A 19,881-nucleotide genomic window follows, 5' to 3' on the forward strand; every position below is an offset into this window, starting at 1 on the left:
ACATCACAGTACTTTCCCGGGCAACGCCTCAGTCCCAGGCACATCAAGACAATTGGTCACCGAAAGTATTCTTCATCTTTTTTTTTTTTTTTTTTTTTGACAGAGATCACAGTAGGCAGAGAGGCAAGCAGAGAGTGAGGGGGAAACAGTCTCCCCACTGAGCAGAGAGCCTGACGCGGGGCTTGATCCCAGGACCCTGAGATCCTGACCTGAGCTGAAAGCAGAGGCTTTAACCCACTGAGCCACCCAGGCGTCCCAATATTCTTCATCTTACTAAAAGGCAAAGTAAGTAAATATGTGAATGTTTTCCTCTGTATCTTCCTACCAGCAACATTCAGGCAAAATAAACTAATAAGTATTTCAAAAGGTTCTCGCAGACAGTGTCCACACTGACAGCATGGAGAAGTAAAGAAGCATACAGACTCTTGGCTCCTTGAGCTTTGGTCTCCTCATCTGCAAAATACCAGCAGCCATGGGACCAGGATGGGCAATGAGATTGTGTTGAACGTAGATAAAGCTCTTAGCTCAGTTCCTGGCACAACATACACACTCAAGAAAGATGGTTATTTGGATTATTAAGTTTGGGGCTTTTGTATCATTGAGATTTTATATTTCAGAAACATTTACTAAATTATTCCATTTTGTACATTTGGGGCTTGAAATAGCAGTTTTGTTGGTATTGCTTGATTATTCTCGTGCAGCTCGTCAGAATTTACTGACTCGTGCAAATTATTGTCTCTTACTGTGTTTGGATGCTCATCTGGTTGTTCATCTTTGACTTTCAATATCCAAAAGTCTTCATTGAAACTTAGGAAACATAACAAGAATCTCGATAATCTTTTTCTTCCCACTTTTTAGAAAGCAAAGCTGACATACTTTATCTTGTCTATCTTTATTTTTTTCCAAAATGTAAGAATAACTGTAAAAATAGCACTTTTTTTCTATCTCCTACCATCAGTGACCCAGAACTAACAGTCTGTATTTCTAACTGACTGATTTTCGGAGTATTCAAACTCTAAGTAACCTTTAAACTGAGTGTGTATGTTATGCCATCCATTGTTTTACTGAAAGAGAAGGAGTTAAAAAAAGCTCATTTTTCCCCTCTGGCATTAGGCTGCATTGAGCGTATGAGTATTAATAATCTTTTAAAATTGCTAACAATTTGAAGACATTACCTTCTCTCTGTAAGGACACAGTGCTGAATCATCTGGAGTGAGTTGTAATAGATTTGTCCTCAGTCACCCATAAATTCTTATTTGGTCTCCTTTGTGGCCACAATATAGTATAATGTCCTTTGGCTATTGATATCCAATAAGGTTTTTCTTGTTTGACATTAAAAGTCCTAAATGGAATCAAAACACATGATCTAAACTAATACTTCTCATGATTAAAGGTGCACCCAAATCACATGCTGAGAAACTTACTGAACAGATTCTGATTTGATAGGTCCAGGCTGGGCCTGGAATTCTGCATTTCCAGCAACCAGCAGATGCTGATGTCTAGAACACACTGCAGCAGCACTGGTGTAAGCCTATGGTTCCCAGAACATGGTTATGGCACCAGATGCAGGGACACCACCTGGGAACTTGTCAGAAATGCTCACTTTTGGACCTCCTCCCAGACTTTGTAAAAGAAACTCTAGGGACAAGTCCTCCAGGTGACCCTGATAGACACAGTTTGAGAACCACTCTTCTAAACAAGTAAATCTGCTTGCCTAGATGAACTAAGTGTTGGGTTATTTCCCATGATGAAGAGACCCAAGGCTGTCTTGGGACTCAGACAACCAAGCCAGACAGGCTAATGCTCAGTTATGGAAAGGAGCATTTAACAGATCCATCCACACTAGTGAGTCGGCTTTGGGGTAACAGACGCTGCCAGGTGCCAGCTGAAACTTTTTCAAGCAGGTATGTCCTCTGCATCCAATATGCAGGCAGCACTGATGCCCCCAGCCAGCGTCAGGGAAGGGTGACATGAGGTAACACAGCAGCGCTCAGTTGCCCAATGGAGGAAATGGGCAAGTGCTTACAGCAGCTGTTAAGCAGGGACACCAAAAATGTAAGACTAAATTTTTGAAAGAATTTGACATTTCCTCCCATAAAAGCATCAAAGTAGATACCTGGGGGAAACATATCATTCAACTTCTTTACACTCCTTTTACCATTTAGCATGGCTGAGTCTGGAGCCAGACTGCCCATCTCTAAGTCCTGGCTCTCCCACGTCATGGGGTGACCTCAGGCAAGTCACTCAGCTCTCACCACCACAGCTTCCTCACCTGCATCTCACATTTTGTGAGAATTAAACAGTACATTAATATATATAAAGCTCTTAAAATAGTGCCTAATATTCAGTGTCTCATAAATATTAATTTTTATTACAAGTAGGCATAAAGGGCAGAAGGGCCCTACATTTTTTTTTTTTTCCAGTGCTAAGGGTCATTAAAGAAATAATTTGTGGCCCAGTGGAACCTGACACAGCTTAGGAGAAATCAGACAAAAGTCAGAACTGCATGGAGAGAAGAGACAGCATCTGGAGAGTTCTGTGGGCCCCAGGGAAAGACTGAGAAAGAGCAGGCTAGAGCTAGAGCAACTGTAGGGCTCTTCACAAAGCCAGGCACATATCTGGAGAGGCAGCAAGCCTTAAATCCCAGAGTGGAAGCTGGGAGACCAGTAAGGGCTGACTCCACAGGAGAACAGTAACATCATCAGTAAATCTCAGGATCTTAGGCTCTCACCTTGGCTACAAATGGAATCATCTGGGGAGGATTAAAAAAATACTGATGCCTGCATGTCACCCCTAGAGAGTCTGTTTCTGTAGTCTGGGGCCTGACCTGAGGAACAGATTTCTAAAATCTCCCCTACTTGAGTTTTTTTAGGTAGAAAGGGTCAAGGATCTTACACTCAGGTCAACACTGATCTTAGTTGTAACGGGCTTAACTCTACATAGATGATCAATGAAATGGCTAGAAAAACAGTCCCTGCTGATTATCTCCACCTTGTCTCCTCTTTATGTTATGCTCTGAACTTAGCTCACTCTTTTCTGGCTCCTGGTTGTTCAGAGAGTACCTTTTTGCTCTTCAGAAAAATGCTCCCCTTCTTCCAGACTTCTTGTCAAGGACTGAGACATTATCGTACAAGCAAGCTAACGATGTAGCCTACCGCAGTTTCATGGATGGTGGCTGAAGACATGAGACAACTGGGCCAGAGACAAAGAACTTTTGTTCTCACAGAGAATTACTCACAGAAAGAATATCAGTTTTTCTTGCAGGAAGAAAAGCCCCTTTTCCCACAACAACAGAAAAAGGAGACATCTGCACATACAGCAAACTTTATTACGAGAGAAGAACCCTGAATTCAGGAACCTAAGTCTTTTATAGTAGGCAGTAAGCCTGCCTGCCCTTTCCTCCAAAGAAATAATACTTCTACTTTCAAAGGCTGTTTACTACGCACATTCTTCAAAAGATATTCTGAAATAAAGAGTCAGTGCGTCTGCTGGCAAAATGTGGAGATATGTGTGAGACCCATGCAGAATGGTCTTCCAGCATACTTCACTTTCCTCATCTGAAAAACTGTTATAATGATCTCATTGGAATGAAAAACTTCATGTCTTCTGCTACACAATTATCATAGTAGTTCTACAAAGCTACAATGTCTGCGATGTATGTGGAGCCCTCCTACATATGAAGCAGTTCACAACTTATGCAAGTGTACTGTGTGGCATTTCATATTTTTAGCTTACTCGCCTACTCTATCCTTGTTGGGCCATATTCAACCTTGCTTTTGGACTTATTTTAGTTTTTTTTTTTTTAAAGATTTTATTTTTATTTATTTGACAGAGAGAGATCACAAGTAGGCAGAGAGGCAGGCAGAGAGAGAGAGAGGAGGAAGCAGGCTCCCTGCTGAGCAGAGAGCCTGATGCGGGACTTGATCTCAGGACCCTGAGATCATGACCTGAGCCGAAGGCAGCGGCTTAACCCACTGAGCCACCCAGGCGCCCCTTATTTTAGTTTTTAATCATGTCATTCCTAATCATTTTCTTTCTTCCACCCCAACTTTCCACTACTTATTTACCTTAAAATTTTAATACTTTGAAACATGATCAGTCCTATTCATTCTTGGACCTATTCCTTGTTATTCATGCACTGGAGCAACATGAGGGACCCCCAGGGCAGGGGCACACAGAATACCTCTCCAAATTAAACTAGCAAAATCCACACATGACAACTGGGTTCTGTACAAATGACCCATACTAAAGATGAGATGAAACCACAGATTTCAAAGAGCAACGACAAGGTCTCAGGACCATGAAGATACTTCAGGAAGACATGATATGCCACAAGTAAGCATACACCTTCCCAGTTACAAGAAGTCAAGTGTAATTTCTGAGAACTACACTGAAAACATGACCAAACAAGAATGTGCTGTCATGTATGGGAGTGTTGCAACAAGAAGAGGAAGATGATCAGTACGGATTCTTGAAGGGGAAATAAAAAAAAAGAAGTAAACAGAGACCATCTAGCATAACCTGAAAGGACTGCATCTGGTGAAGACCAACAGAGAAGTAGCCCCTGTGTGGGGGCAGGGACATGTGAATGTCCTGGTGAATGTCCTTGAATTCTGCTGCCACTGTTGTGTTCCAGTCCTAGACTCCGCAAGCAGCCTGCCATTCCCGACCTGGCTTCCCAGCCCTGGTAAGGACGCTCCACGGTTAAAGTACCTAGCCTTGCAACCCAAAGGTATAAAATGACAGACTGGCATTCTGATCTATGCCTCCACCTTTTAAGAGGGTGAGGCATCCCTCCCCAGTGGAGCTCAGCACTCAGGGCTGGATCCAGTGGGGTCGCACACATGACCTCATGAAGGCACATTCCTAGCAAAGCCCTACTGGGTTGGCCAGTTTGTCTCTTTAAACTCCTCTCATGACTCCATGCCGCCAACTGGTCCCAAGGTCAGATTTCATCCCTCCGCAGGCTGAGCTCCTGAGCCGAAACTGGTCCCAGCCTTCCAAAAGTCCACGCATGCAGAGGAGCTCCAGAGCCTTTCAGGAAAACCTCTTGCCATCCATCTTTGGACAAGTAGGTAGAATGTTCCTCCCGGAGCTGAAATGCAATTTCTCAACTGTCCAAAAAGTAGAATACGGGAGGGACTTGGAGCTACCATACCCACATAGGGTACACAGTCATGCCTTCCCTCACACATTCATTCACACAGCACCCAGAATGGGGCAGAGACTATTAAAGGTACTGGAGATACAAAGACAAATGATATGGAAGCTACTGGTCCTGAGGCATTTTGTATTAGGGTTCCGCAGAGAAACAAAACCAATAGAATGTGTGTGTGCTGTGTGTGTGTATGTGTGTGTGTGTGTTTGACTAGAATGCATGCAAGTAAGATAGAGATTTCAGAGAATCAGTTCATGTGATCACAAAGGCTGGTTAGTATGAAATCTGCAGGGGAGGCTGGCAGGCTGAAGACCCAGGGAAGAGCGGACCAGGAGACTTCAGTCTGAACCGTGGTCTGGAGGCAGAATTCCTTCCCTCTTGGGGGATCTCAGTATTTTCTCCAAAGGACTTCTATTCATTGGATGAGGCCCATTATAGAAAATAACCTGCTTTCCTCAAAGTCTATTGATTTAAATGTTAATATACCTTCAAAGCAATATCTATACTGGTATTTGACCCAATCCACAGATACCATAGCCTAGCCAAGTTGACACATTAAAAAAAAAAATACAGGCAAAACTTGTTAAAGTTCATCAGACTTACTAAACCCATCATACCTTTATTTATTTTTTTTTTTTAAGATTTTATTTATTTGACAGAGAGGAGAGGGAGAGAGAGCACACAAGCACGGGGAGGAGCAGGCAGAGGGAGAGGGAGATGCAAGCTCCATCCCAGGACCCTGGAATCCTGACCCCAGAGGAAAGGCACATACTCAACCGACTGAGCCACCCAGGCGCCCCTCATCATTCTGTTATAAAGCTTTTCCACGATGAGATGCTTAAAGTTATCTTAGCCTATTTTTCATTTCATGTAAAAGTGGTCTTAGGAATTGCTCAGATGTTAAATAACCTGTTTTGGGGACCACTATGAGTATAAACCAACTGTCTAAGACTAGACAGCCCAAGGGAAACAGTAATTACCCAGAGAAGCAGAGAGAGATCCAGAGTAGCCAAGACACAGTGACTAATCATAAGCAAAGAAGCTATGGGGCAATTGCCCTGGGCAAGGGCAGGGAGGCAGGCAGTGTATCCCAGCAACTGGGCAGGGGACCAGGAACCAGAGATCTGAATCTGTAAAAATGCAGGGCAGGACCAAATAAGGATCGAGCTGGGGAAAAGTATGATTAACTCCCAATGACCTTCTAGATTCTTCATCTCAAGCTACCAGGAACTCAGGCTGGCACACTTGTCCCCAGACAATGGTGACCAAGGGACTGACAAGGAAGGGAGAAATGAGTGTCTTTGAACACCACCCATGCCCTATTTTACTCCATGGGGTAAAATTGTTCCTAATTTTCTTAGAATTGATTGTTTCTAATTTTCAATCTTCTAGCAAATCTGTGCACTTTTTTTTCACTAGATTCTTACATACATCCATGCTGATTTCCTCAGTATAAATTTTTTGAAGTGGGAGTACTGGATAAAGAAGTGCATATTGTTCTGTGTTTGATGCAGGGCATCTAAGCCCAAGATGCAATCCTAGCTTCGCTGTCAGTGCACTTCCCCAAGGTCTGTGAGAAATCATTTGACCATCTCTCCATTCCTTCCTTGTTTCTTTCTTCATCCCCTGGTAGGTTAGACAGCTCATCACCGGGAAGCTGAAGTGAGCGTACGTATATGGGAGGTGTTGAAATAGTGGAAACTTTAGCGTCACAACGCAGAGAAAGGGAATGGGCTGGAGTGAAAGGTATAAAGGGAGTCACCTAGCTAAGTCCTCCTCTGGTTCGTGCCTGAGAGAGCCTCTGCTTTCGACATGATGCTCAAGGTATTGTTACATTTTACATGGCTTATTTAAATTGGTGTTCTAGCCTACCTCTCCTTTTCTCAGTGTCCTTATAGCTTCTTGCTTCTTCATCAAAAATGGCATTTTGGCATTTCTCACAGCCTCTGGGCTATCTAATTACCTGCAACTTTTTTTTCATTGGTGCCTTCCCAGTAAGAGATGTGATTCTGTTGCATAGAATTAGGAAGAAAATGAATCATTACAAATTCACTGAATTTTAATCTCTCGGTTTTGTCTGTGTCCATCCCGGAATGGCCAGATTGCCTCCTGATGATCTGTTTGCTGTCCTTAGTTCCCTGGAGAAGATGATCTTTTTGTGGCAGGAATTCTAACATCTTGGTTTGGTATTTTAGAAAGCTTAGCACAGTGCCAGACATGCGGCAAGGCCTTGTAAAATATTTATCAAATGGCTGCACATTTTGCCCTAATTTATACACTGATCACAGTATTTTACTAAAAAGTTGTAAATGCCATGAGAAAATCAGGAAGACCAAAAAACATTTTAGAAATAGACAGGCTCGATCCTGCAGACAGCTGAGCAGTTGCATGTTTACGGTCTCATGTGCCCTTCTTCCTTGGGAGAATTTCTGTGGGACACTGGTGCTATGCAGGACTTGTCAGGAGATCCCCAGGGGGCGTACCTTTGTAGGTCACTAGCACCCCGGGATCATGCAAACAGATGCCACAATCCCTTTCCAGGCTTCACGTTGGTGGGCCGATGACACACGCTCCCCATAAGCCTCTCCCAAGCCAAATCAAACCCTGGAGAGATGAATGACTAATCACTAAGTGCCCTCAACTGTGGGAGCTGTGGGGATGGAAAGAAAGCTTGAAAAGAGGTCATTTTGCTTAGAACAAGGGATCCAATCAATTCTCAAAACTTTAAGTTTCACTTGGTGGATCATGAAACCAATGCTTTTTCTTCCTTCCCTGCCTCTGTCCCTAAATATGTTTACCCACATTCCTAGCAGCAGGACAATCAAAGTTTTGTTATTCTCCATCCTAATTAGAAGCATCCATGCCAACACCCTCACTCTCCCATCCATCTTCTCTCCTGCTCTCTCCCACCACAGGCTCCCTTCACCTTTCTATCAGAGCTTCAGAGACATACCACATAGCCCATCCTTTTGAAAATGGCACTGGTTCTGAGACTTGGTCATCTGAAGACTGAAAATAGGGGACTAGCTGGTGGCCAGGTTGAGGACTTTCAGCTGGGCACTGGTTCCATCTCTGTACCTCTGCCCACACACCGATCAATCAGGGAACCCCAGACACCCCAGATCCTCTGATTCAAAAACCCCTCGCCCTATATAGCTAATGTTTTAAAATGGGTATCTGATGCTCAGAGAGGCAAAGGAAGTTGTACAATGATGCAATAATCAGAGCAGAAAAGGGAAACAAGCTGACATTTACTAAGTGGTGCTAAGTGCTAGGCATGTCTGAGACACAATTGAAGAGTGGGTGTTTTTAGCTACACATAATAGATGTTCTCTTGGGAATACGTGTAGAAAACAAAATCATTGCCTACACATTGAAGAACTTGATATTTAAAGGAACTGCAAAACAGTCTGCTGCAAATAATACTGCAGGTTTTGATGATCTGGTTTGTGGGCGACAGCGGAATGGTCTTCTCCGCTAGGATGGGCATGGGCATTTCACATTCAGCAAGTTCACAGCAAGACCATCATCACTGTCTGTACAGCAGCCCCTCTTCCTGTGCTCCCTCTCTTGGCAGAGGGCACTGCCATATCACTACCCAGACCCCAGGCTTTTGCCTGCCCTTGTCTATCCTCTCAATCCATTTGCTACACAAGGGCCTCCGAATATCTGCAAAACACAGTCTGATAATATCGACCTTTTTAAAGCTAGCACTATGGCTCCCCTTTAAGTCACAGACTCCAGCCTGGTGGAAATTCCGCCACTCAGTCCTAGCCTGCAAAGCCCTCTCACCTCTGCCCACTGTGTACAGCTCTGCAGCTGGGCTTTGCCTAAATCACTGCATCTCTCGCACCTCCAAGCCCCAGTCTGTACTGCCACCTCTGCCTTTAACATCCATCCTTGTCCTGGGCACCTTCCCCTGCTGACTCCCCTAAGACTTCATAACCAGGCCAGGTATCCACACCTCCAGGTGATCTCTACCAACAAGAACGAACAGGAAGTGGTTCTCAAGTGTATTTTAAATTTTCTAGTGGCCATATTTTAAAAAGTAAGAAGCCGATAAAATGAATTATAATGGTATATTTCACTTACCAATACATCCTAAATACTGTCATCTTCGCATGTAATCAAAATTTTACAATTATTTTTGAGATCCTCTATAGATTTTTTTTTCCTACTAAGTCTTCAAAATTCAGTGTTTATTTTACTCTTGTGACACATTCTAGTTTGGACTAGCCACATTTCCAAATGCTCGATAGCCCAGGTGGAGAGTAGCTACCACATTGGCCACAATAGCACTAGAACATTTAAGAATCACCTAAAGATCTTAATGAAAACACAGAATCCTGTTCTTTGCTTCCAAAGCTTCTAGTTCACTTGGGGGTGGGGGGGTATTCTCATTCTGGAGATCCAGAGTAGGGACCAGTTCTCATTTTCAACAAGAACTCTGTGTGTTTCAATGTTTGTTTTCCTCTTCAGGAAACACGGCTTAATAATTACATGCAGCAGTCTGGAGTTAGACCCATAGGAATTTGTGTCCAAAGTCCTCCATTTAAGAGTTGTGTAACTCAGTGACATCAAGTCTGGGTCTCCTCACCTGCAAAGCAAGATGATGCTCATAACACCTACCCAGAAACCTGTGGTACAGTAGATACTGTATTTACAAGAGTCAGCGTGACACCTGGCACGTATCTAATAATGGCAGCTCCTAGATGACCCACCGGCCCCAGCATGCCTACCTTACGGGCAAGATATCCCCCTATCGTCTCCTCACTCTGTGCTTTGCTCTGCCATAGCCCACGCACTCTGTGGCCAACATCTGCATGTTGGTCTGTGTCCTCAACTCGAGGACAGAAACTGGCTATTGCATATTTCCACATCCCTTCGCCTCACACAGAGCAGGGGCTCCGTGCTTATCATTTCTCAGGAACTGAACTTAAGTTGATTAACTAGGTTTCCCCTAGTTAATCCCCTAGTTATATAAAGAGCAAAACTCTTCATATAAAAGTACCTCAAGCTCTTGTATAGCAAGGAAGAAGCAAATAACGATTGAGTATAGCACTGTTCTAACACTCTTTTTTTAAAAGTCTGTCACAGAAAGCTTTGCCAGAGTGATCCATGGCTTGGCCGTGGGGCACCTGACCGATCATGTTATTCAAAGAAGCAAGAGAATGATTCTGGATACTCTGGGCGTTGGCTTCCTGGGAACCAGTACAGAAGTGTTTCACAAAGCCAGCGAATATAGTAAGGTAAGAAGTTCGGGGGTGGCTGGGTGGCTCAGTGGGTTAAAGCGTCTGCCTTGGGCTCAGGTCATGATCCCAGGGTCCTGGGATCAAGCCCCACATCGGGCTCTCTGCTTAGTGGGGAGCCTGCTTCCCCGCACCCGCTACTCCTCTGCCTGCCCCTCTGCCTACCTGTGATCTGTCAAATAAATAAATAAAACCTTAAAAAAAAAAAGCCTGCTCATGACGTATACCCACCAATGTGCCCGGGGATGTGTGTTTATGGCCTATTATTCTACTCTGTTTTGGAGATAGTACTTGGTGTGCGTAGGATTGTTGTATACAATTTTATGCTATATTTATCCAAGTTTTAATATTCATCCGTATTCTTCACTAAGTTACTGTCTGAAGACCAATTTTAGGAAGAGTGTCTTCCCTAATAGCATCTACTATTTATTCAGGCAAAGGCTTTAAAAGTCTCTGGACAAAAAGCTGGTTCAGCACTCTGAGCAGAGTGGGTGTATATGCGGGAGACAGAATACCCACTCTCCAAAGGATGTGCTTGGTACGGACAACTGGTCCACCTTCCCTCCTGTTTAACCTCAAGGCATAAATAAGAATAAATTCAGACTGCATCCCCAGGCACACCTGTGGATCTCAGCCTGGGACAGAGAAACAACATCACCTCTCCTTTCCATGGAGAAAGTTGTGTTCTTCTACAAGGAAGAGAGGAATGCAGTGGTTAAGGCTACGATCCACAACGAAGTGTTCATATAAGGACTATTCAAGTTATGCCTCCAAATATGAGGAACGGCTCTTGAAGCAGCAACTTGGCATGCTGTGTTTCCACTCTGTATGGCTCACTGATATTCTTTCGTTTCAGATCTACAGTTCCAATGTGTCCAGCAGTGTTTGGGGTCGACCAGAGTTAAGACTCCCGCCGCCATATGCTGCTTTTGTGAATGGTGTGGCTGTAAGGAGGTTTACAAATCTTTTCAACTGTTAAGCAATAACAATTTCAGAGCCAGGAAGTATCTCAGAAATCTTTCAGTTTCCATATTTCATGGATGAGCCACTGAAGTTCAGGGAGATGAAGTGGTCTGTCCTCTTTTCTATGTACTTACTTTACTTTTCGTGTTTGACAGTGAATTGATGCTTTTCAAACAAATTGTGAAGTATGGGAAATAAGATGGAGGATTTAGATAAAAACAGTGTAAGCTATCTAAATCTGGAATATATATAGCAAAAAATATAAAACCTGATATCCAAACTCAGTTCCTTGTGTTGTGACCAGTACCAGTTTCTCTTCAATAACCATCTTTTCATCCATCCTCTCAGTCACCAGATAATTATTGAGAAACAATGACCACATGCAGTCGATATTTTCTGAAGCAAAAATCAGCACTTTTCATCTGACAATTTTTTCGCTTTGTCTATCAGTGGCAGTCTGTATCTATATACAAGATATAAGTTAGATATGAATGTGTTGGGATTTCTGAGATATTCTTATGGTTTGTGGGACAGTAACTCAGAATATTAAAAGTTAAACCCAATAGCACATCCAGCAGTAAATGTCCAGTGTCCAGACCAACCATATCCCATAGATATGGAATTCTATTTTTTAAAAGATCTTATATATTTATTTATTTGAGTGAAAGAGAGAGAAAGAGCATGAGCCAGGAGGAGAGGAAGAGAGAGAGGGAGAAGCAGACTCCCTGCTGAACAGAGAATCTAACATGGGGCTCCATCCCAGGACCCTGAGATCATGACCTGAGCGAAAGGCAGATGCTTAACTGACCAAGCCACCCAGGTGCCCCAATATGGAATTTTATTATTTTTTTTAAGATTTTATTTATTTCTTTGACAGAGAGAAACATAGTGAGAGAGGAAACACCAGCAGGGAGAGTGGGAGAAGCAGGCTTCTCCCTGCTGAGCCGGGATTCTGATGTGGGGCTCCATCCCAGGACCCTGGGATCCAAACCTGAGCTGAAAGCAGACTCTTAACGACTGAGTCAACCAGGTGCCCCTGGAATTCTATTTTTAAGGAACTTCTGGTTATTACTATTTCATATAAGGGATAAATAAATGTCTAGAATGAAGAGAAATAAAACCTTGGAGCAGCAAATAATGATTTTAAAACATAGCTTCATAGTTGGGGCACCTGGGTGGCTTAGATTGGTTAAGCATCTGCTTTCGGCTCAGGTCATGATCTCTGGGTCTACAGATCAAGCCCTGAGATGGGCTCCCGGTTTAGTGGGGAGTCTACTTCTTTCCCCTCTTCCTCTCTCCCCTGCTCACGCTAAAAATAGTTATTCTGAGTTCAAGAGTTATTGCAACTTCCCCATAAGTTTGAAATTATTTCATAATAAAAAGGTACAAAAATTTATGATCTGATATGGAATAAATGGCATTAAACTTTTAGTGCAACTTGTTTGAAGGGTGGAGGAGGGAGAAAGGAACAACCACCTACTTTCACAGCCTTATTTTTAAGGGGGATATAGCTCTTCCCAGGTGCTGTGGCAGAGAGCTCTGGCCACCTGGGTAAGATCTGAGCTAATTGATAGGCTTTCTAGTTGCTCCCCAAAGTCCTGTCTGCTCTGGGCAGAGGACAGCATGTCCTGTGCCCAGCCACATGATCAAGAATTACAGCCAGCTTCTAGGTTTTATGTTCAGATCATAGGGTCTAAAAATCTCATATCAAATAAAGTTATTACTAAACTAAACTCTTACTGGTCATTGCATTCAGGGAAATAATTTCTTGGTTTTTGTGTGTCTGTTTACACAGATTCACTCAATGGATTTTGACGACACATGGCATCCCGCCACCCACCCTTCTGGAGCTGTCCTTCCTGTCCTCATGGCTTTAACAGAAGCTCTCCCTTCAAGTCAGAAGTTTTCTGGCCTTGATATGCTGCTCGCTTTCAATGTTGGGATTGAAGTACAAGGCCAATTAATGCATTTCTCCAAGGAAGCCAGTGACATACCAAAGAGGTACGGAGAGAATCTGTCCCCTGCAGAGGCACACAAGTTCCCCTTCACCTGTCAATCGTTATCTCTGTGGAGCCTTCTGACATAGAGGTTAGCTCAGTTGAAGATAATCACATTAGCGCTGACTGCTAAGTCAATTTTCCCATCACATATCAACCATATATCCATAAACAAAGGTATGGCTTCAGAAGTACTAATGAAAAGTCTCCTTTGGGTTTAGAGAGTCAAGCAACCATGAGCATAAAATTAATCAGAGCCTCGTGCTCAAGGATGATTCCTGTCATTCTGGTATCCACGGGTACTCTGAACCTTCCTAATCCCATCTCAAAGCAGAATCTACTTTGACATTTGCTAAGGTCCTTCAGACCAAGAACATTCAGAAGATCGTGAAACTGTTCAATTGATTAATCAAAAATGGTCACATGTATACTGTATCATATAGTTCAATCTTGTATTTCCTTTTTACTTGATCCCACCTGCTAGGAGAGAAGTAGGTTGGAATTCTCAGTGAATTTTCACAGTTTCTACCAGGCTCTCCATTTTTATGGCTACTTGCCATATTATTATGGCTACCTATGATTTCAGCAAACAACTTATGCCTTTCTGGCAATAATTATTAAAAATTTACTGCATCAGGCACTATTATAAGTATGTGGATTCATTCAAAACTCACAAAACCCTATGGGGTAGATATCATTATTAGCACCATTTTGTGAGAGAGGAAGCAGGCACAGAGAAGTTGAGTGACTTTCCTAGGATCACACAGCTAGTAAGTGGCAGAGTGAAGATTTGAACCCAGGCAGCAGGTCTGCAGGATCTATACTCCCAACTACTATACCACTGCCTTCTGGTGACTGAGGTCTGTAATCTCCGGCTCTTTGCTCTTTTTCTTTTTTCACTTTTCAGATTCCACCCCCCTTCAGTGGTAGGAACTTTGGGGAGCGCGGCCGCAGCATCCAAGCTTTTACGGCTCAGCATGGCTAAGTGCCAAGAGGCCCTGGCTATTGCTGTCTCTCATGCCGGGGCACCCATGGCAAATGCTGCCACTCAGACCAAGCCTCTTCATATGGGCAATGCTGCCAGGCATGGCATGGAATCGGCTTTTCTAGCGATGCTGGGTCTCCAAGGAAACAAGCAGGTCTTGGATATGCAAACGGGCTTTGGGGCTTTCTATGCCAACTATTCCCCACAAGCTCTTCCAGACCTAGATTCCCACACTTGGCTGCTGGGCCAGCAGGACGTGGCATTCAAGCGGTTCCCTGCACATCTGGCCACGCACTGGGTGGCGGACGCAGCTGAGTCCGTCCGGAAGCACCTCATCACAGACGGAGCCCTGCTTCCCACTGACCATGTTGAGAGAATTGTGCTCAGAATTCCAGATGTCCAGTATGTCAACAGGCCCTTCCCAGACTCAGAGCACGCAGCTCGTCATTCGTTCCAGTATGTGGCCTGCACCACACTGCTCGATGGTGGCATCACCGTCCCCTCATTCCACAAATGCCAGATCAACAGGCCACAGGTGAGAGAGTTGCTCAGGAAGGTGGAGCTGGAGCACCCTCGGGACAACCGGCCCAGCTTCGACACACTGTACTGCGAGATAAGTGTCACTCTCAGGGATGGAGCCACCTTTACAGAGTGCTCGGACACCTTCTACGGCCACTGGAGAAAACCACTGAGCCAGGAAGACCTGCGAGAGAAGTTCAGAGCCAATGCCTCCAGCATGCTGTCCTGTGACACCGTAGAAAGGCTTTTAGAGATCATCGAGAATCTAGAAGACCTAGAAGATTGTTCTGTGCTGACCACTCTGCTGAAAGGACCCTGTCCACCAGAGATGGTTTCAAAATCTATCTAGCATTTAACAATTCCAACATACAATCTCTCCTGAGGCTTATCAACATCTAAGTGACTTTATATTGGGGAGAATTCGGTGATTAGCTTTTAAAGCCAGGGCTTACAGTCGGTCGGCCCAGAATAAGGGAAGCAAGTTGGAGAGAGTCCAGAAACAGAATTGGATTTTTATGGAAGGAGTCTTGTCCTATAAATTTTGCCAGACAGTTCCAATTACCTAAAGCAAAATAATAAACATGTAAGAAACACAGAGAAATTGATTTTATAAGCATTCATAAGGCTGAAATTCAAGTCACCTCTAATTTGCTTATAAAGTTAATCTTTACAGAGGACTTCTTTATGAACTTCACGAACCTCAAGGTGTAGGGGGAATTTGAACCTACATGTAAATTTGCTGACAGTGGAGAAGGCCTCTGGCCTACTGTGCCACCAACAGATTTCTTACACCATGGGTTTTTACAAATCCTCCACAGGGGAAGGGGTGCTACCAGGTTTAGATATAAGGAGTTAGTGGACCCAAATCCTGCCCCTACAACTTACTAAATGTGACCCTAGGCATGTTGCTGGGTAACCCTCTGCCACAGTTTCTTATTGATAAAGCAGAAATAAAAAGCAGTGTAAAAAGTAAAAAGAGTTTGGCTCTGGAAGCCATGCTGTTAATCACTGCAATATATTGCCTTTTGTTATAAAAATTTCTCAGGAAAAATACCATGGATGAAGAGTTGGAGATATAATACAGGATGACAGGGGGGAAAAAGTATATATGTGAGTAATTAAAAATAATGATTTTGTAAAATAACAAAAATGTTTTATGAGGTTAAAAATTGCAAATTTAGGGTGCTGGGTGGCTCAGTTGGTTGAGTGACTGCCTTCAGCTCAGGTAATGATCCTGGAGCCCCAGGATCAAGGACCACATTGGGCTCCCAGCTCCACAGGGAGTCTGCTTCTCTCTCTGACCTTCTCCCCTCTCATGCTCTCTCTTACTCTCTCTCTCTCAAATAAATAAAATCTTTTAAAAAAAAATTGCAACTTTAGCAACAGATATAAGCAAGGAGTTATTACAGTGAATGTATTCTAAATTCCTTGTGTTATTTAAGAGGGCAAAGCTATTGGGGTGCCTGGGTGGCTCAGTGGGTTAAAGCCTCTGCCTTTGGCTCAGGTCATGATCCCAGGGTCCTGGGATCGAGCCCCACATTGGGCTCTCTGCTCAGTGGAGAGCCTGCTTCCCCCTCTCTCTCTGCCTGCTTCTCTACCTACTTCTGATCTCTGTCTGTCAAATAAATAAATAAAATCTTTAAAAAAAATAAAGAGGGCAAAGCTATTAACTCTAGACTATGATTTGCAAGTATGCATGTTGACATTTCCAGGGTAACCATTATAAGACAGTAGTAAAATGTATCGCTTCCAGGTTAATAGAGGGAGAAATATGGAATTAGGATAAAAAATAATCCAAATGAAGGCAAGAAAGGAGGAGGAAAAGAAATATGTAATAGGTAGAACATACCGACAACACAATATAAAACAACAGGAAAGGAGCGCCTGGGTGGCTCAGTCATTGAGTGCCTGCCTTCAGTTCAGGTCATGATCCCAGGGTCCTGGGATGGAGCCCCACATCGGGCCCTCTGCTCAATGGGGAGCCTGGTTCTCCCCCTCCCACTCCCCCTGGTTGTGTTCCCTCTCTCGCTCACTCTCTGTCAAATAAATAAAATCTTAAAAAAGAAAAAAGAAAAAAAAACAGGAAAAAATCTAAATATATAACTACAAAAAGAATAAATAGACTAAATACCCCAGTTAAAAAATACAAAGATTTAAATAAACAAAATCTTAAAAAAGAAAAAAAGGTGGGGGGTGCCTGGGTGGCTCGGTTGTTAACTGTCTGCCTTCAGCTCAGGTCATGATCCTGGGGTCCTGGGATTAAGCTCTCCCATTCCCCCTGCTTGTGTTCCCTCTCTCACTGTCTCTCTCTCTGTCAAATAAATAATCAACATCTTAAAAAAATATATAAAGACTATGTATACATTAAATACAATGTTTAATAAATTTATTAGCATCGAATTTACATATCATTAATTCATCTATTTTGAGTGTACAGTTCAATGAGTTTTAGTAAATTTACAGAGTTGAACAATCATTGCCACAATCCAGTTTTGGAGTACTTCTTTTTTTTTTTTTTTTTTTTTTTTTTTTAAGGTTCCATTTATTTATTTGACAGAGAGAGAGAGAGACAGACAGACAGAGATCACAAGCAGGCAGAGAGGCAGGCAGAGGCAAAGAGAGAAGCAGGCTCCCCACTGAGCAAGGAGCCCGATGTGGGGCTCGATCCCAGGACCCTGATCATGACCCGAGCCAAAGGCAGCGGCTCAACCCACTGAGCCACCCAGGCGCCCCTGGAGTACTTCTTTCTAAGATTTTATTTTTAGTAATCTCTCCACCCAATGTAGGGCCCAAACTCACAGCCGGAGATCAAGAATTGCATGCTCTATCAAATACCTATTTCTACCAAATATCTATCAAAATACCTACAGTACCTCTGTCATGCCAAAAAAAGCAAAAACCAAAAACCAAAATTCTTCCTGCAGGCCTGGAATTAATCCCCATTCCCACCTCCAGTTCTCAGCAACCAATGATCCATTTTCTATCTCTATAGTTGTCCAGACATTTCATATAAATGGAATCATATAGGGGCACCTGGGTGGTTCAGTCAGTTAAGGATCTGCCTTCAGCTCAGGTCATGATCCCAGGGCCCTGGGATCAAGCCCAGTGTCAGGCTCTCTGCTCAGTGGGGGATCTGCTTCTCCCTCTCATTCTCTGCTCTAAAAGAAATAAAATCTTTTTAAGAAATGGAAGCATATAGTAGGTAGTCTTATGTGTCTGGCATCTTTCACTTAGCATAATGGGTTTTTCCCCCACATATGTATCGGTACTTTATTCCCTTTCATTGCTGAGTAGTGTTCTGTTGTATGAATATACATTTATTTACCCATTTAGTAGTTGAGGGACAGTGGACTGCTTCCAGTGGGTCTAGTACAAATTATGCTTCTATGATCATTCATCTGCATGGCTTGGTGTGGTAGCACCTCCATTGTTCAGAGGTAGATACCTAGGAGTTGGAATGCTGGGTCATTTAGTTAGTACATGTTTAACTTTATAAAAAAACTTCTCCAGGGGAACCTGGGTGACTCAGTCCCTTAAGTGTCTGCCTTCGGCTCAGGTCATGATCGCAGGGTCCAGGATCAAGTCCCACATCAGGCTTCCTGCTCATTGAGGAGCCTGCTACTCCCTTTCCCTCTGCCTGCCACTCTGCCTACTTGTGCTCTCTCTCTTTCGGTCAAATAAATAAATAAAATACAAAAAACTTATCCAAAGTAGCTCTAACACGTTACATTTCTACCAGTAATATATGAGGGTTCCAGTTTCTCCACACCCTAACCAACCCTTGGAATTGTCAGTCTTTTTTATTTTAGCCTATCTAGTGTATATATAATGGTATCTTGTTTCAGTTTACATTTTCCAAATGACTAATTCTTGCTTATTTTTTTTTTAATTTATTTATTTGACAGACAGAGATCACAAGTAGGCAGAGAGGCAGGCAGAGAGAGAGGAGGAAGCAGGCTCCCCGCTGAGCAGAGAGCCCGATGTGGGGCTCGATCCCAGGACCCTGGGATCATGACCCGAGCCGAAGGCAGAGGCTTTAACCCACTGAGCCACCCAGGTGCCCCAAATTCTTGCTTATTTTTGAGAATTATTTTAATTAGTTTGTCTTCTTATCCAGTTGTAGGAATTCTTTATATAACCTGGGTTATATTTATAAAACATATCATATATGTTTTATAAATATTTTCCCCCAGTCTGTGGTTTGTCTTTTCAAGTGTTTAGTGGTCTCTTTTAAAGATCAAAATTGTTAAGTTTTGATCAACTCCATCTTACCATTTAAATTTTTTTATTAAAAAATATAGAAAACAAAAATAAAAAATGTTATTGTCCCTGCTTTTAGTGTCATCAGAAGGTTTGTTTTTTTTTGTTTTAAATCAAGTTAAATAAGTTATTCAAGACTCATAAGGATGCAAAAAAAGTTTAAAGTAAAAAGATGGGAGAAATATGTATGGAATACTAACCAAAGCAAGCTGGAATAAATAAATGTTAATGTTAGACAAAACAGATCTCAAGCAGAAAGCATTACTGGAAACAAAAAAGATGACTATATAATGATAAAAATTTCAAATCAGTAGGTAATTAAAATAATTTTAAATAATACTGAACTACAAGGAGAAATAAATGAATCCAATGCCACACAGAGAGAATTTTAACACTAATCTCTTAGTAACTGATCTCTCAAGGAAACCCAAAGTAAGTAAACTACATCAAGATTTAAACACAATATACATGTTTTATGTAAAGGACATATAGAGAATTCTGCACAAAACAACTAGAGATTTCACAATCTTTTAAAAATCTCACAGAACATTTACAAAAAAAGGACCATCTACTGAGCCATAAAGTGAGTCTTAACAACTTTACAAAGGATTGGGCGATATAGATCATTTTCCCTAATCATAATGCAATTAAGTTTAAATTCAACATAAAAAAGATAATTGGAAAAGCTTGAAATGTTTGGAAATAAAAATTCTTTTAAGTAACTTTTGGATCACAGAACCGTCATTAAAA

At 42.6% G+C, this 19,881-nt stretch overlaps 1 protein-coding gene and 1 long non-coding RNA gene across 4 annotated transcripts in view; one reads left to right on the plus strand and one right to left on the minus strand.

Moving 5' to 3' along the window:
- LOC132002448 (uncharacterized) overlaps window positions 1–1,207 on the minus strand; it is a 30,793-nt gene extending 29,586 nt beyond the window's left edge. The window contains exon 1 of the long non-coding RNA XR_009399894.1: window positions 1,176–1,207. This is a non-coding gene — a long non-coding RNA (uncharacterized LOC132002448). The remainder of the gene's footprint in view (window positions 1–1,175) is intronic.
- On the plus strand, window positions 12–18,784 carry ACOD1 (aconitate decarboxylase 1). Of its 3 annotated transcripts, XM_059377428.1 has the most exons (6): window positions 12–285; window positions 4,967–5,071; window positions 10,246–10,407; window positions 11,264–11,353; window positions 13,166–13,371; window positions 14,275–18,784. In XM_059377428.1, exons 2-6 carry the CDS (start codon window positions 5,015–5,017, stop codon window positions 15,218–15,220), a joined length of 1,461 nt encoding a protein of 486 aa, XP_059233411.1. In that variant the 5' UTR covers window positions 12–285; window positions 4,967–5,014; the 3' UTR covers window positions 15,221–18,784. The 3 variants fall into 3 exon arrangements, with proteins under 3 accessions (XP_059233411.1, XP_059233413.1, XP_059233412.1); XM_059377430.1 differs by lacking the exon at window positions 4,967–5,071 and having other exon boundaries at window positions 15–285; XM_059377429.1 differs by lacking the exons at window positions 12–285; window positions 4,967–5,071 and adding an exon at window positions 6,876–6,982.
- The last annotated feature ends 1,097 nt before the right edge of the window (window positions 18,785–19,881 follow it).

Source organism: Mustela nigripes, chromosome 15 (assembly GCF_022355385.1).
Source record: "Mustela nigripes isolate SB6536 chromosome 15, MUSNIG.SB6536, whole genome shotgun sequence".
Classification (NCBI taxonomy): Eukaryota; Metazoa; Chordata; class Mammalia; order Carnivora; family Mustelidae; genus Mustela; species Mustela nigripes.

Coding starts and splice junctions, on each gene's coding strand:
- ACOD1 (XM_059377428.1), top strand. CDS start 5,015: ATGCAGAGGAGCTCCAGAGCCTTTCAGGAAAACCTCTTGCCATCCATC. Junction 5,072..10,245: donor TGCCATCCATCTTTGGACAA/GTAGGTAGAATG, acceptor TTTTTTTAAAAG/TCTGTCACAGAAAGCTTTGC. Junction 10,408..11,263: donor AAGCCAGCGAATATAGTAAG/GTAAGAAGTTCG, acceptor CTTTCGTTTCAG/ATCTACAGTTCCAATGTGTC.